Source organism: Camelina sativa, chromosome 9, assembly GCF_000633955.1.
Source record: "Camelina sativa cultivar DH55 chromosome 9, Cs, whole genome shotgun sequence".
Taxonomy (NCBI): Eukaryota; Viridiplantae; Streptophyta; class Magnoliopsida; order Brassicales; family Brassicaceae; genus Camelina; species Camelina sativa.
In genome coordinates this window covers 22838060-22854223 of record NC_025693.1, presented here as the reverse complement: position 1 = coordinate 22854223, position 16164 = coordinate 22838060, and the positions used below count along the sequence as shown (strand labels likewise).

Below are 16164 nucleotides of genomic sequence, written 5' to 3'. Positions count from 1 at the left end.
GTCTTGAGTAGAGACAATGGTCCCATCATCACACTGTATTTCGTTGATATTGTTTTGGAACTCCCTCATGGTAGCTGAAGCATGAAAAACTCTATTGTTTTGGTCACCAACCTTAAGCCAATGAAGTTTTGCCTTCTGCTTCAAATAGCTTTCCTCAATATCAGAAAGTCTTTTCCATTTTTCATATGCCTCTGCCTCTCGAGAGACTGCAATCGATGAGGGGTTAGCCATTGTCTGCTTCTGAAAGTCACAAAGACGCTTATAAGCCTCCTTTGTGCGAAGAGAGATACTACCAATGGTTTGCTTTCCCAAGAGGCGCAGATGGGGTTTCAGAGCCTTTAACTTCTTTGAAAAACGATGCATGGCGGAAGTAGAGTGGAAAAGAGGAGGAGAGGCACTCCATCACTGTGCAATCTTTGTTTGGTAATTCGGATGAGTAGTAATTGCATTAACAAATTTAAAAGGTCTTTTAACCCTTTTGGCTTCCCCAGCAATATAAAATCTGCAACGCATATGATCCGAACAACCTCCAGGCTCAAACACGGAATAGGACTGATGATATTGTTGTATCCACTGCTTACTGACTAAGATCCTATCCAGTTTCTTACAGATAACCCCGTCTTGTCGTTTGTTGCACCATGTATACCGATGTCCTTGGTAACTCATATCCGATAGCTCACAATGTCGAACCAACTCCTGAAAATCTCGCATACCAGGGGAAACAGAGGGATGAGTGCCATACAGAGAGTGGTCATCTCCCTCAAGAATATCATTGAAGTCACCACAAAGGATCCATGCTTTGTCCGTAAACAAAGGGGAATCATGATGGTGTTTCAGGTCTTCCCAAAGAGACTTCCTGTCTGCAGCAAGGTTCGCAGCGTAGATAAAAGAAACAAAAAATTCTTTTTGTCTGTCATCCAAAAGTACCGATACAGTGATCAGTTGAGATGTTTTATAAATTGGGGTGACTCTCACATTGTTCCTCCACACCACCCAAATCCGGCCTAAACGGTGCTCTTCATAGTTAGAAAGTACAGACTAGTTTGCGAATACAGAGCGCACAACTCTGTCCGCTCGATTCACCTTCACCTTTGTTTCCAGTAAACAACCAAAATCAAATTGCCTTTGAGCCAACCACTCTCGGACGACTCTATGCTTTTCGGTTTTGTTAAATCCACGGATATTCCAGAAAAAACCCGACATCAGAGAGGTTTTGAGGATTGACGAGTTTTCATCACTCCAGGAGGTTGAATTCTGGAGCTCTGTTGGACATCTTTTGACAGAAACTTGTGACCCTCCTTTGAAGCCCTTGGTAAAGATGGTCGCAGTGCACCCGTGAGAGCTTCAGCAGCGTTACCCACATTCTGCAACTGGGTACTGCACTGCTCACATATGGTCGTTAAACAAATGTTTTTAAATTGATCACTTTTCGACATGAATGTATGAATGTTTGATCAACTATAAACAGGGTAAATTTAGAAAATGTCAAAAGGAGCGGACCATATAGGTCAAAGTGTGGTCACATATTAACGTCTGCACCACATAAAATCCTTAGAACCCCTTCACGATCGAGTCACGGCACAATCACAATATCCCATCTCAATAAATATGACATCTACAAAGACAAATTATATGTTATGATGATGAGGCTTATATGGTTTTTAATTGTTTAAATCAATCATATAGGTGCATGAATTTTACAAGAAGCGATATATGTAGTAACATATATCGTTATTAACTAAGTATTATCTCTCTTTTTTTTTGGGACCAATATACATAAATTTTGGAAAGAAATGATGATAAGGCATAAGTTAAGTGATATCGTTTGCACAGCTTGCAAACAAATTAGTCTTGGAAGATATGGTTAATAAACAAAACATTGATGTTATTATATCTGTGGTGGGCTTCTTTTGAAAGCTCAATGTTGTTAGCAATCTCGAGGAGGAGGTGGTCTTGAAATGGTTTTACAAGGCTTTTCATCATTCGTAGCTTCACTTCTAGGAGAACCTCCACATGGTGGGGAGGGATTTACGCATATCGCAGGCTCAGCTGCTTTTAACACACATTTAAAATTCTAATTAGAGATTTTAAAAAAAGAAAAAACAGTTAATAAGGGTATTCAAATGGTTGTAATAATAGGCACGAACTAATCAGTTTGTATCAACCACACCGTTTTATTTTCGGGAAAAATCAATTAATCGTCCCGTTTAACCAATTAAAACGTTACAAAAAAAAAAAAAGAAGAAGAAGAGACTAACCTTGGTGGACACGAACCTGAAAGGATAGACATAGCAAACACAGAAGAAGAAAAGTTTGTGTTGTTGTTTTCTTCATGATCATATATTGTTCTTCTCCCTAGCTCCCATGTCTACAAGTAGTGTACATGTATATATAAAAATTGAAGCATGACAAAATCAAACGTTGGGTGAATAGATAAATAAGAAGTCAAACTTTGACGACTTCTTTTGTTTGCTGTGAAAACGCGGTTTTCTACATCAACGATATGTAATGTAACATCTTCTCAATAAACAAAGATATGACTTAACTAAAATGAATTAGTCTACTTGTGATGCAAATTTTCGAGAAACTTATAAATTGTTACAAAAAGGTCCGGCTCAAACATTGATTAGATACGTTGATACGATGCAAAAAGAAAATACGTAAACATAGAACCCTTGGATTCTGTGCTCAAGCACCCCTAACACATGTGCTAAGCCGGCACTGGTTACAAACAAAGGTAATGAGATCTATGTGTATAATTATAAATACGATGGTATTACTTAAAATAAAGAAACAAGTCATTTTGATTTTGCGGATCACTCGGGTATACGTCTACGTACTTAGTTCAGAAAATATCGAAGCGAGAGGACCATATAAGATCCAGAGTGCAAAGTGTGGTTACATGTTAACGTCTGCACTAAATATATCCTTCGTCAATCTTCCAAACGAGTCACGACACACAATATATTCCATCTCAATAAATTCTACATCGTTAGTTATTGCTGGATCAAAGTGTAAAGAGTAAGAAATATATCAAATTATTCACATAATTACATTATTAACTTATTCAAGGAGAGGCCGTGGAAGTTCAACGTTGCTAGGCTGCTAGCAATCTCCAGGAGGGGGTGGTCTTGGAATGGGTTTGCAAGGCTTTTTATACGTATGTCCCGGATCTTCACTTCCTCCCTTAGGAGAATCTCCACATGGTGGGGAGGGTCTTACGCATATCTCATGTCTACCTTTTAACACAAATAAGTTTATTTAACCTCATAATTAGAGATTAAGAAAAAGAATAATAAAAAAAACAGTTACTTGAGAGTTTACACGGACCCATTGTAAACTAGACCATTCTATTTTTGTGATTTAACCGTCCCGTCAAATGCAACCATTCAAAACGTTCCTAAAATTTATTGTGGAATAAGATGAGACTGACCTTCGTGGACACGAGCCTGAAATGATAGACATAGAAATATATGAAGCAAGCATAGAAGAAGAAAAGCTTGTGTTGTTGTTTTCTTCATTTTCGTTGTTCTTCTATCTCCCGAGTCGACCAGAGTGGTGTACATATATAAAAATTGAAGCAGACAAAATCAAACGTATAGTGGATAAAACAAAAGAAAATGTTATTTAAACTTTGACGACTTTTTGTTTGCTGTGAAAACGCGGTTTGGTACATCAGCTATGTAACATCTTCTGAATAAACAAATAAAAGACTTGGCTAATACTAAATTTTATGAACCTAGCTGGGTAATTTGATGCAAGACTTTTGTAGGTTCCGATATATATATATATATATATATATTGTAGGCTGAACGTTTCACTGTTTGTCGTTGACGTATGTGTTACAAATTAGACCCAAGTCATATAAAAAAAAATGATTTAATTTCGACAAATTCAGGGATCAGAGAGACTTTCCACATTCGATTGAGCAAAGAGAATTTGCGCAAGATATTATCTCTAAAGTCCCTTTTCATAACAGCTCAGAAGACTTTCTCTTCTACACATTTGATTTTGTGCATCACGAAAGTTTACGTCTTCTATGTACTTGCATTTCAGAAAATATCGAAACGAGAGGACCATATGAAATCAAACTTCAAAATTATGGTTAAATGTTAACGTCTGCACTAAACGAGTCACGACACATAATATATAGTCCATCTCAATAAATTCTACATCTACATCAGACAGTCATGTATATATATATGGACACACATATATCTCATTTGATGGTACGTATATGCTCTCTGTAGAAAGATACATTAAATTTCTTGTATTTACTATTTAGTTTCTTGTTGGATCAAAGTGTAAAAAGAGTAAGCAAAATCTCAAATATTGATCAACACATAATTTACATGAACATATTCAATGAGAGGCCAAGAAAATATGTATCGAAGACACAAATGAATTCCGTATAAATGACACGTGAGAAAGCTCTTGTAAATTGTAACATCTATATGTCAATCATTATGTAAATATTTGAAAAAAAATAATATTTAATTTTTGTAGCCGATTTTGTTTTTTCTCGCCATTTTGTTATCGATTAAACGTTCGGAAACCAATTTCTTCTAAGTTTTTTTTTTTTTTAGAATATATATTTTGCAGATTTCATTATCAGGATCAGTTAATTTCGATGTATCCCCACCTAAACATATTTCATCGGAATAAATCCTAAATCAACATCAGCCTCATGATCCTCCCAAGAAAAATCTAAACGCTTTGAATGCTTTCTTATATTCACATAACTAATGAATATTCACGAAATACTAGCCCCAAAAAATATTTCAACATATTAAGAGTTGAAAACCTGAATCTCTTTACATATTTTCATTTTGAATGTTAACCAAAGATTCTTTAAAATCTGTTGACAAATATTTTTAAATTTCATGAAACACTATTTTGTCCAAAATACTTTCTTCTCTCTTAAATCTCTCCTTAAGGATCCACTAATTGAGAGTTTTACTCTGAACTGATAAATAATATAACACCATATGTGAAGCCTTAACCACTTGCACAAAAATAAACACTTAAGAGGAATGTCTAATCAATAGTTTAATTTCTATATTTTGATGATTTATTTATTTTATTAAGGCTCCAAAAATTAAGGGCCAAAGCAATCCAATCTACAAAAAAAGACACGTAAAGTTGTCACTTACCATACAAATAAAACAAAAGCGAAAAAGAGAAAATTCACCAAACAATACAACTTACGTCGACGTGTAACACAACCTCCCACCCGATTTTCTCATTTCCTTACAAAACCCACCAAAAAATACATATTATCAACACCGAATCGCTCAACACACAAACAAAAAACACACATCTCTCTTCATCTTTTTGTTTCCTCCAAGAATCTGAATCTGTGCTTTACTATTTGTGTATAACCATGACAAACATCGATGATACGACGTCTTCTCCAATGGCCCACCCGATCAGTCCATCTTCTCAGCCTGATCTTCCCGAACAAACCAAACAAGATCCGCCAAGTTCCTCCGACGAAGCAGCTTCTTCTGTTTCCGACAAGAAAGATCTAGCTTCGGCTGAAGAGAAGAAACCGAAACAGAATCAAGAAGAAGAGAGACTGGACAGTGGGAGAGAGAGGTTAAAGAAGCACCGGAAAGAGATCGCCGGTAGGGTTTGGATACCAGAGATATGGGGACAAGAAGAGCTTCTTAAGGATTGGATCGACTGTTCAACGTTCGACACCTGTCTAGTCCCTGCTGGAATCTCTTCTGCACGTGCTGCTCTTGTAGAGGAAGCTAGGCGAGCTGCTACAGCTTCTCGTGGGTTACAACGATTAGACAGTCGTTGCTTGATCTTACGCTGAATCTTTTATATATTAAAGTATATATACAGAAAATGTGGTTCTTGTACTTCAATAATAAGACACTATTGATATATTGTTGATCTAAACGTTTTACGTTACAATTTTAGAGAACATTGCAAATTTCTTTTGAGTGATATATTAGTGATCTAGACTTTTACTCATAATGATAATTTTAGAGGACATTGCAAATTGCGTTGAGTGTGTTTCTTTGCATATTCTGACATTTTTATTATACTGTTACTGTATATCCGTGATTCGATCGTTTAGATTGTCACATTTACAATACAACTATAGCTGACTATCCACTGATCCAGGGAATAGATATCAGGTCGGTTTCATAAAAGGCAAAAGGTATAAGGTTTTTTTTTTTCAAAAAGTTTAGAAGAAAAAAAAAGCAATATTTATCCTTCGTTTCGTTTTCGTCTTAAAAATTTTCTGTTTTGTAATTCTAGTTGGTTCTTTTGCATAAACTTAGTTTCAGGAAAATTCTTGTTTCTCTCCAACTTTGTCTTCAGGAACTGTTTCTTTGTCCATCGGCTTTTGTTTGGACTTTAGACTTCGGAGATGCATTATCTTCCAACAGTTTAAGTTGTATTTCACAATGTATGTTTCCAAGTTTTATCAATCAATAATATCAGATGACCAAAAACTTTTTTTATATTAAAATATAATTCAGTAAATAAAATTCTGGTATAACAAAAAAAATATTTTGTATATATGTTTCTATATCTATATGCATATATTCATGAATCTTAAGAGAATATATCTCTATATTTTCAAATTCCAGAAATTAATTTTGATATGTTTTGTCCTACATTTTAGAAGAGGTTGGTTCTCTATTGTTGGATTATACTCTTTGCTTTGCTTGGTGACTAAGGCCTCTGTTCAAACCTTGATAAGAACTTAATTTGGATAAGCATTTTCTTTAAAAGTTCAATTTCTGAATGTGACATTTGCCCATTTCCCAAATGTTTGTTTTCCATATGCATGTGCCGAAACATATACCCAATCATGTTCTTAACTTCTGATAAGTCCAATTCAAAACTTACCTTTAATTAAAAGAAAAAAAAAAACTTATCTTTTATATATATTAGCCTATCTTTGCGTCATAAGCTAAGGCACATGTGAGTCTGTGAGTACACAAGTGGTCAAGAAAGATTCAAGTACAATATAACATCCTTCATAAGAAGAAATAAATCTTGTTCAGTTATTTAGGTATCATGGAACGAACTTATTTAGTTATCAGTTATCACACACTACATGTGCGTCTTGCGTAGTGAGAATGTGCTGCTTTCTTAATGTGATAATCACTCTTATGTGCAAGTCTTCATTAATCCAGATACCCAATAACAACATTTGAATACAGATAAGTTTGTTTACAAGATAATATAATTTATCATCAGACTAAATGGGCTATTGGGCCAAATAATTGAGGCCCATAAGGTTTTTTTCCAGATACGAATGAGTCAAACAAAAAAGAGAATCATTTCTGATTCGTTGCGGAAGTCTCATCGTCTTTACGCTCTCTCGCCATTGTTGTTTGTAGATCGCTTTCTTCCTAACCCTAAAATACGTAAGAGAGAGATCTCAGGTGCCTGAAAAAAAACAAACGAGTCAACCATGGAGTACGCTGCTCGGAGAAATCAGAAAGGCGCTTTCGAGAGCTTTTACAAGCTTATCATGCGCCGTAACTCCGTCTACGTCACTTTCATCATCGCCGGCGCATTTTTTGGCGAACGGGTGAGAGATCAGAGCCTTTTTCATTGTTTTGTATCTTATCAGCTTTCGTATCTTCCCGGATCTGTTTTGTGTTTATGGTTTGATTGGATACGAATTGCTATTGGATTTAGATTAATCGATCTACAATAGAGAGCTGGAGATTATAGTTTTTTGTGCAATTCTGAGAGAAATTGGTGTCAACACTTTTAGATTTTGGGGTTTTCATAACCAGATAAAGGAGTTTTGAGTCTCAGTTTGTGTAATTTTGATGTTCACAAGGGTTCATGTGTTCTTGCAGGCTGTGGATTACGGTGTTCATAAGCTGTGGGAACGCAACAACGTTGGGGTATGTTATCTATGTTTGATTTTTGAATCGACGTCTTTGGGTGTTGATATGTTGTGATTGCTGAATCCTGTTTATGCAATCCAATGCCTGAATCCTGTTGTCAGTTGCTTTGGATACTCTGCATCTGAACTTTGACTGTAATATACCTTACATTGAAAATGACTTTCTTATAGGGTTATAGAAATCAATCAGTTTTTCCCAATATGTTCGATGTTCTTGCTGTTGTTAATGCTTGTGGTCTTTTGAATTAGAGTTTAGATGGTGTTTGTTTCTCCATTCTCTGTACTGCCCATTTTGATATAGAAATGGTCACAATTCTGCTTAAACATTCTTATGTTATTAGTCGCAGGACATGATTTTGCTAAGCTTAAACGCCAAAGTTTTCATATTACACCTTAACATTGTTAATTTCTCATGGTAACATAAACAGTAAACACAAATGCAAATGTAAAGAACGAATCGTGGCCCTAATCTTCCCCTATCTCTGCTAGCTGTTTAGTTCGACTAATTAATAGTTGAATACTTGTTGTAGAGTAATTAATGAGCTAATTTTGAATCTGTTATTGATTCTTGGTTCGCCTGTTTTAGCTTATGTTTTTGAATTTAGATAATTCACCTGGTATGTTTTGTGCTGGTAGTTCTCCTTCATGCTTTTTTTTCTGTCTCAGTATATCTACTACTCATAACATGATATTCTTGTCATGTTGCAGAAACGGTACGAAGACATCTCTGTGTTGGGTCAAAGGCCAGTAGAAGAATGAGATTTACTCCTTTTTGAATCTCTCAGACCAAAAGCAAGAAATGGAAATTTCCATGTTGTTTTGCACTCCAAGTCTCTCTTTTCTTTGTTGAATAAATATAAAATCATTGGAATGATTCATACTTCAACCTAAAAGCTATTTGGTTCTGATTAAATTGAATTTTTTTGCATTGTGGAATATGATAAACATTATCTTGAGTCGTCGTTTGGCATTACCAAATCGTTGTCCTTAATTAAAGCAAACTCCACTTAAATTTCCCATTCATGAAAGTTCCATTCTTCACCTTTGGTTACTTGAAGCGTCACTTTTAATGTGACAGTCCATATTCTGAGGTCTGATTTTTAGAAAATGTAATCATGGAGGAGAGGGGTCAAATTCATTTTCACTGATTGTAAGAGTTCTTTGAAGAATAACCAGAGAAGTCACTGTCGATAGAAGAATCGTGTTCATGATTTTAAGTGGGAATTAAACAGACAAAACCACATTGGTTCAGTTTTGTGCACGAGAGAGAGCTTGAAGACTTCCACTAAGACTAAGCTGTGGGGCAAAATGTTAAAGATTAGATTTTGACGATCTTTTTATGGTAAATCACACAATTTGCACCACTACTTTCGAAGGCCATGCATGTGTGATATAGCGAAGATCAAATCGTGCAAACCAATCATATCATTCAAATAAGTTTTAGAAGAAGAAAAAAAGGATCGTTATGGGCAAACCAAGTGGAACTATCCATCCATAGATCCGAATAATGCGTTTTGTTTTGTTGCGAGAAGAGATTTAAAGATCGGAGTTGGTGCAAATGCGATGTTTTTGTGGTCGGAGTAATGGACAAATGAATATTCCGAAGGCATTTTTGTCTTGATACCGTTATGTTATGCCCTACCTGATCATCACATCACATGTTTCACTTTTTCTTTTACATTTTCAGAGAAATTTCCTTTTTCATTTATATTTGTTTGTGCTAATATTTTATATATAGTTATAAACTTAATAATAATGAAATGGGAACAGTGAAAAATTCTCTCGATAAGACGAAGTGGGGAGAAAGAAAAATGGGAGGTGGGTTTTGTTGGGGCAGGCACCATCTGTGGATTATACGAAAAGGTATCACACACCGAAAGGATAAGACAATTATTTGTTTCGCTAAAGTTTTGATATCGACAATGTTGTATGTAATATTTTGAAGCAGAAAATTATTTAGTCTAAAGCTTTACAAAAGAAAAGAAAAACATTTAAAAACTTTCGTTGGTTATCTTCGCATCAGATTCATGAAATAAAACATTTGAAAGTATCATTTCTTTCAAAAGATTTAACAAAAAGAAAAATATGTAGTTTATAATCACTTTTTTCTTGCATTTCATTATGTCTATTCACCACTATATATAACAAAAATTCATGACTCAAGTTTATAGTCAATTATTTGACATGCCTTCTACATCTAATATTACTTCTTTGATGGACGTTAGCGTGTTCTCTAGGCTCTCACCTCTTTACCATAGTTTAGCACTTTTGCTATTTTGTTTCCTCCAAAACAGATTTTGACAAACATCCTTGAACACATATAGCATATTAACATATGAGATACTAGATTATGACTGGTGGTATACCGTATGACAAGTTTTTTTAAAATTTATTAATATATATTTTAATATTAATTTTATTAATATATTATTTTATTAATTTTAGTGAATTAGTATATAATCAGCGGTATATCGTAAATTTTTTTTTTTAATACAATTTTATTAAATCAATTTGATTCGATTTATTTTATATTGATGTTGTTAACCCATATTAAAGTATCAAATTAATTATATATATTTTTTATTATTATTGATTTAAATCGTCTCGTCATATATATAATTCGTCTGTATTATTTTAAAAATTTAATATTATTAAATATTCATAATCTTAAATTTTTTATTAAGTTTAAATATATCAGTAATGATGATGTATGTTGACCAAATCTTCATCTCTTTATGAAAATTTAGGAAGCTCGTTCTTCTAACATCGAAGTGAACAAGGCTGGTTCGGCTTCGTCAATGAAGAACAAGGTACAATTGATACATATGTTCATTCGATTTTTCTTTAAAATCATGATGATAGAGTTCGTTTGAACCAAATCTTTGTCTGGTTATGAAAATTTTCTGATCATCATCATCGATTTACATCAATCTCTGTATAGTCATCAGTTTGATTCTCCGATTTTGAAAATCTTGCATCATCGTAATCGGCTAATCCGATTATTATCTCATCATCATCAGTTTGATTCTCCAAGTTTACTATATATGTATGTTGAACTCACACTTCTTATATAAATTGAGTAATACATGTCCATTTAAAAAAATTCAAATCACAATATATGCATAAAGAAATACATTTTTATTTTATGTATCATATGATGATTCACATTAATTAAAAATTAAATTCAAACAAAGATGATAGAAAAAAAATCTAGAATAAATATTCTAAATATTTATATTAATTGTAAAATATTATATATACGGATATTTAAAATACTTTAGTTGTGTTTGGTTACAAGAATAATAGAGAAAGTTAACTAAAGTTGTTTGGATATGAATTTAAACAATTAATGGCATTCAAGTCTAATAGTTTTCAAAACACTCTACAAAAATACTATTATAGATATATTAAATTAGATAATGATGTGTTAAATTGAATAATAATGTATTTGAATCTAAAAGAGAATTTAATAGAAACAAATTGTACACATGTCAAGCTCACATGTCACACATGGCAAGTTCTGTTGAAGTGTTTTCAGAATGTTTTCTACATTACTATATAATATATAAGATATAGTTTTACTACATTTGTTTTGGTCAACACTTGTAACCAAATTGACCCACTTATGTACATATAAGATAACATTGAACCCAAAAAGTTGACTACATATTTCGAATATAGTATCTTATAAAATACACAACATAGTTAATATAATTATTTTACTGTTGACCAAATAAAACTTATTAGTAATTTATGCATATCCCCTATATATTAATAGAAAAACATTCTTGAAAAAAATGATGATGTGTCGTCGCCAGAGAGCTCTAAGCATATTTTAGCAAATAATCTTCATTAACTATACTAATTACATCTATGCTACTATAGATTTAAATCAAAATTTATTACATAAATTAAAACTATTTGTAGCAATTTAATTTGAAACTATATTACTATTCTCTAAAAAGCAACATATTATTTTTTTAAAAATTGATAATTATTCATATTTTATGAAAATAAAGTTTATACAAAATTTTTCACCAGATTAAAATTCTTTTCTACATTCAAAAATTTCACAGGTGAAATGTATTTTTAGACAAAATAGTCACAAATTTGAATAATAATAAAAATTAGTAAATTAGTTACATATTTTATTTTATATAAACGATTCTTATATCTCAAATAATAATTTTACTCATAATAATTTTATTTGAATCGAATTATCCGATGTATGTGCGGTTTGTTTACCTAGTATAATGTGATTCACCAATCCTAAGTTATGCTTTTTCTTTTAGAGCATATATAACCACAGAAATTCGCTTGGATAGCATATGATTTTAGGTAATCTCTTTCAACTTTTTATATTTCTTCTTTATTGGTTTTTTTTTTCTTTTGAGAAAAAAAAACTAATGTCAGAAGAGAGTGCTATAAATCCAGTCTTGTCAGCCATGCAGTAATCTTATAAACCACAATAAAATCTCCACAGGTTTAGAAAACAAACTCATTACTTAGTTTACAGTTTTGGAAACATTAATCTATTTTTTAAAATTGAAATATTTTTCTCCTTTTTTTAGCAGATTTATTCAACAAAACTGGAATTAAACACAAGATGAAGAACAAGACGATGATGATTACGATCTCCTACTTCGCCATGGCCCTCCTCTGCATTGCCCCTTCAGATGCTCGTAATGCTATTGCCCTTTGTTTTTTTTTTATCTCCATCGGCATCCATATATATTATATACTATATACATTCAAGTAATTACATATACTGATATACATATATAAGAGGATGCACATGTGATTTTTGTTTAACACTAAATTGGTTTGGTAATTATAATGTGCAGAGACACAAGGAGTAGGTTTTGGATATAGAGGCAAAAACGGACCAAATCAATGGGGACACCTAAACCCTCACTTCACCAAATGCGCGGTCGGTAAATTGCAATCTCCGATTGATATCCAAAAGAGACAAATATTTTATAACCGTAAATTGGAATCGCTACACCGAGATTACTTCATCACAAACGCAACGCTAGTTGACCACGTCTGTAATGTTGCGATGGTCTTCGCGGAAGGAGCAGGAGATGTGATCATAGAAAATAAGAACTATACCTTAGTGCAAATGCATTGGCACACTCCTTCTGAACATCATCTTCATGGAGTCCAGTAAGTCCCTATTCTTTTTTCATTGAACTCTTTATTACGGTAAAATAAAAGAAAAAATAATCGAGTTTGGAATAAATGCCAATTTTTTATCAAAATTTTTTTTTTTGACAATTTGTTGTTACTCAATATTTGAGAAAAAAATCCAAAACTATTCGTATTTCCATATAGTCACAAAGCCCATTGGCAAGTGATTTCAGGGATACTATTTCCATGTGTCTGGTTTGTGAAGCCCATAGTCATAGAGTCACAAAACCCATTTGCAAGTGGTTTTGAGTTATATATAATTTTAATTGAAATTCCTTTTTTCTTTTAAGAAATATAAAAGTGTTCATAATAATAATTAACTAAAATAAAACAAAAATGACTTAGATATGCAGCTGAGCTGCACATGGTACACCAAGCAAAAGATGGAAGCTTTGCTGTGGTGGCAAGTCTCTTCAAAATCGGCGCTGAAGAGCCTTTCCTCTCTCAGGTACTTTTATGAGGGCTAATATATACACAACAGTTCATTAATGTGACTATATTGACTTAATTTGACTAGCTATTGTTTTTTTTCAATATGAAAATATGATTAGATGAAGGGTAGATTGGTGAAGCTAAAGGAAGAGAGAAGCAAAGGGAACCAAACAGCTCAAGTGGAAGTAGGAAAAATAGACACAAGACATATCGAACGTAAGACACGAAAGTTCTACAGATACGTTGGTTCACTCACTACTCCCCCTTGCTCCGAGAACGTTATTTGGACCATCCTTGGCAAGGTAAATATTTTTTACTGTTAGGGGAGGTTTTAAAGCATTTTTTATTTTATTTTGTGTGTTGCTAAAGTTTTGGTAGTTCAGTGGTTGAGTCGATTTCACAAGTTTTCACCATTCTATTTAAAATTTTAATAATTCAGTAGAAGATCTTACTAGTTTAGTAAGAAAAAAAAAAGTTACTGGTTTTTTAAACACTTAATTTTACTACATATATGAATTTTGGTGTGAATGATCTGGTGTTTCAGTAAATTTATAAACTAAAATTACTTTTGTACTGATTTTAAAATTTTAGGAAGTAGGATATAGAAATTTGTGATGATGCTAGAATTCTAAATGCATGGTTACTCTGTTGTTATGGAGGATAAAAAACATATGAGAATCCTCTACTACTTTTTAATTATTAGAACTTCACTTTTATTTAGGCTTATTAATATATCAAGAACTTGAGACCATAGTGTACGTAACAATATTTAAAGTTTCAAACTTCAACCCAAATTTAATAGACTATTCAACCAATGTGAGTGTCTTTTGGGCTCCACAACCCCTGCTTTTAAGCTAAAAACCCCATTATGTCAAACTTGTTATTCACGTTTGAATGAAACAACAGAGAGAAGTCAATATACGATTGATAGATAGTAACACCCAGCTAGCTACTAGTTTCAATGTTTCATGTTTATTTGACATTTTTGTATGGAAACGGTCCAAACTAATGTGATATCGTGATTTATGAATATTGCCGTGTGTTTAATAAACTAATAAATGCAGGTGAGGTCAATGTCAAAGGAGCAAGTAGAACTACTCAAATCTCCATTGGATACTTCTTTCAAGAACAATGCGAGACCTTGTCAACCCCTCAACGGCCGGAGAGTGGAGATGTTCCACGAGCTTGTCGACGCAAAAGAAACCGGCAATAAGAAGAAGAAACCGGCAATAAGAAGAAGAAACCCAATTAAAAATTAGTTTTACATTATCTATCGGTTTGTTTAGAACCCTAACTAGATTCGTAAAATTAGCAATATTTTAAATAGTAATCATATATATGTGGTACTTGTGTTCTTGTTTGCTACTTCTTCGATTTCCAAATTTATAATGTTGTGATATGAGATATGTGCTTACGTTGAAACAACGTGAATCAAACTAATAATACTATGTCGGAATAATTAATTTGGATCTACGTTTGAATATTATCGATAACAACGGCTACATTAATATCCCACTAACCCAGTGCCGGCGCTGACCCAGTGCAGGAGGTGCTTTGCACCATGTCTCCTGAATTTTTAATTTTTTTCTTTAAGGTTTTAGGCCTTATATTTTAGATATTTTGTATTAGGGTCATAAAGTTTGAAACATTGCAACTATAACCTTAGTTTTAGAGAAAAAAATAAAAATTTGGCACCAGGTCCCAAAAAAAGTTGAGCCGGCCCTGCACTAACCCAAAGGCAAGACGCAAGAAGAAGTGTTAAACATGAACGTAAGCGATAAGTTGGAAAATTTGTTGGAAAATTTGTCTTAGTGGTTGGTTTTTGCTATTATATATCATTATTGATTGTATAACATCAACTGAATTTGAAAAGAATCATAGATAGATCAATTTTGGACTTAAAATCTACAAGGCATAAATGATTAATTGACTCCAAGCTAAATTGGGCATTAACTAGGTCATATTTGTGGCTATCAATTCTACAGCAACATCTAATGCGTCTCTAAATTTTCAAAAAATATCTGGAATAGACGTAAATAGATTTAATAAAGGTATATATATATGGAAGAAATTTACAAGTATTAGTTTATGTTAGAAAAAAAAATAAGTAGTACTATATAAATTGTTGGAACTTGGATGATTGAAGGAGAGAACAAGAAAAATCTAAACATGGGGGTTTGTTTGTTTCTGTGTTGGTTAGAAATAATTGTGGCAAGGAAAGAAAAAAGAGAACTAGTGTGTGACAACTTAATTGTCATTGTCTTTCCTGCCAACTCCAAACAAACAATAATTCTCGTAACTAAATAAAATACTAAAAGTATACTATATAATATCAAAACTTTTTTTTTTTTTTTTTTTCAGCAAAACTCATGGACCTCTTTCTCTCTTTTTGCAGCAAAGACTACGTATTCACCCTAAACCTTATTGCTAGGTCAAAAAGCCCTTTAGAAGAGAATTATTCTTACCTAATTCATACTCACAATACTGATTTAGTCTTCCTATACATGTACTATTAGTTGTTTAGTTATGACACTTTTGTTCAGCGATTAGTGCCCCATGATGTTTGTCTTACTATATCTATTTATAATCTTTAGCTAGAAACACAATACTAGTATAATCTTCAGAACATGTACGTACTATGTTTTAAATCA

General features: G+C 32.9%; 3 protein-coding genes and 1 long non-coding RNA gene across 6 annotated transcripts; 3 read left to right on the top strand and 1 right to left on the bottom strand.

Moving 5' to 3' along the window:
• On the bottom strand, positions 1623-3776 carry LOC104711824. 2 transcript variants are annotated; one of them, XR_002033493.1, is made up of 3 exons: positions 3434-3776; positions 2259-3239; positions 1623-2052 (listed from the first exon to the last, which is right to left on the bottom strand). It is a non-coding gene; the product is annotated as an uncharacterized LOC104711824 (long non-coding RNA). The 2 variants fall into 2 exon arrangements; XR_002033494.1 differs by having other exon boundaries at positions 1623-2049.
• On the top strand, positions 5145-5946 carry LOC104711823. Its single transcript, XM_010428593.2, has one exon. The coding sequence runs from the start codon at positions 5384-5386 to the stop codon at positions 5822-5824; it is 441 nt and encodes a 146-aa protein (XP_010426895.1). The 5' UTR covers positions 5145-5383; the 3' UTR covers positions 5825-5946.
• On the top strand, positions 7300-8850 carry LOC104711822 (cytochrome b-c1 complex subunit 9). Its single transcript, XM_010428591.2, has 3 exons — positions 7300-7564; positions 7842-7889; positions 8600-8850. Exons 1-3 carry the CDS (start codon positions 7445-7447, stop codon positions 8648-8650), a joined length of 219 nt encoding a protein of 72 aa, XP_010426893.1. The 5' UTR covers positions 7300-7444; the 3' UTR covers positions 8651-8850.
• LOC104711821 (alpha carbonic anhydrase 1, chloroplastic) lies at positions 12230-14984 on the top strand. 2 transcript variants are annotated; one of them, XM_010428590.2, is made up of 6 exons: positions 12230-12374; positions 12466-12573; positions 12736-13057; positions 13427-13529; positions 13633-13815; positions 14578-14984. In XM_010428590.2, exons 2-6 carry the CDS (start codon positions 12498-12500, stop codon positions 14770-14772), a joined length of 879 nt encoding a protein of 292 aa, XP_010426892.1. In that variant the 5' UTR covers positions 12230-12374; positions 12466-12497; the 3' UTR covers positions 14773-14984. The 2 variants fall into 2 exon arrangements, with proteins under 2 accessions (XP_010426892.1, XP_010426891.1); XM_010428589.2 differs by having other exon boundaries at positions 12463-12573.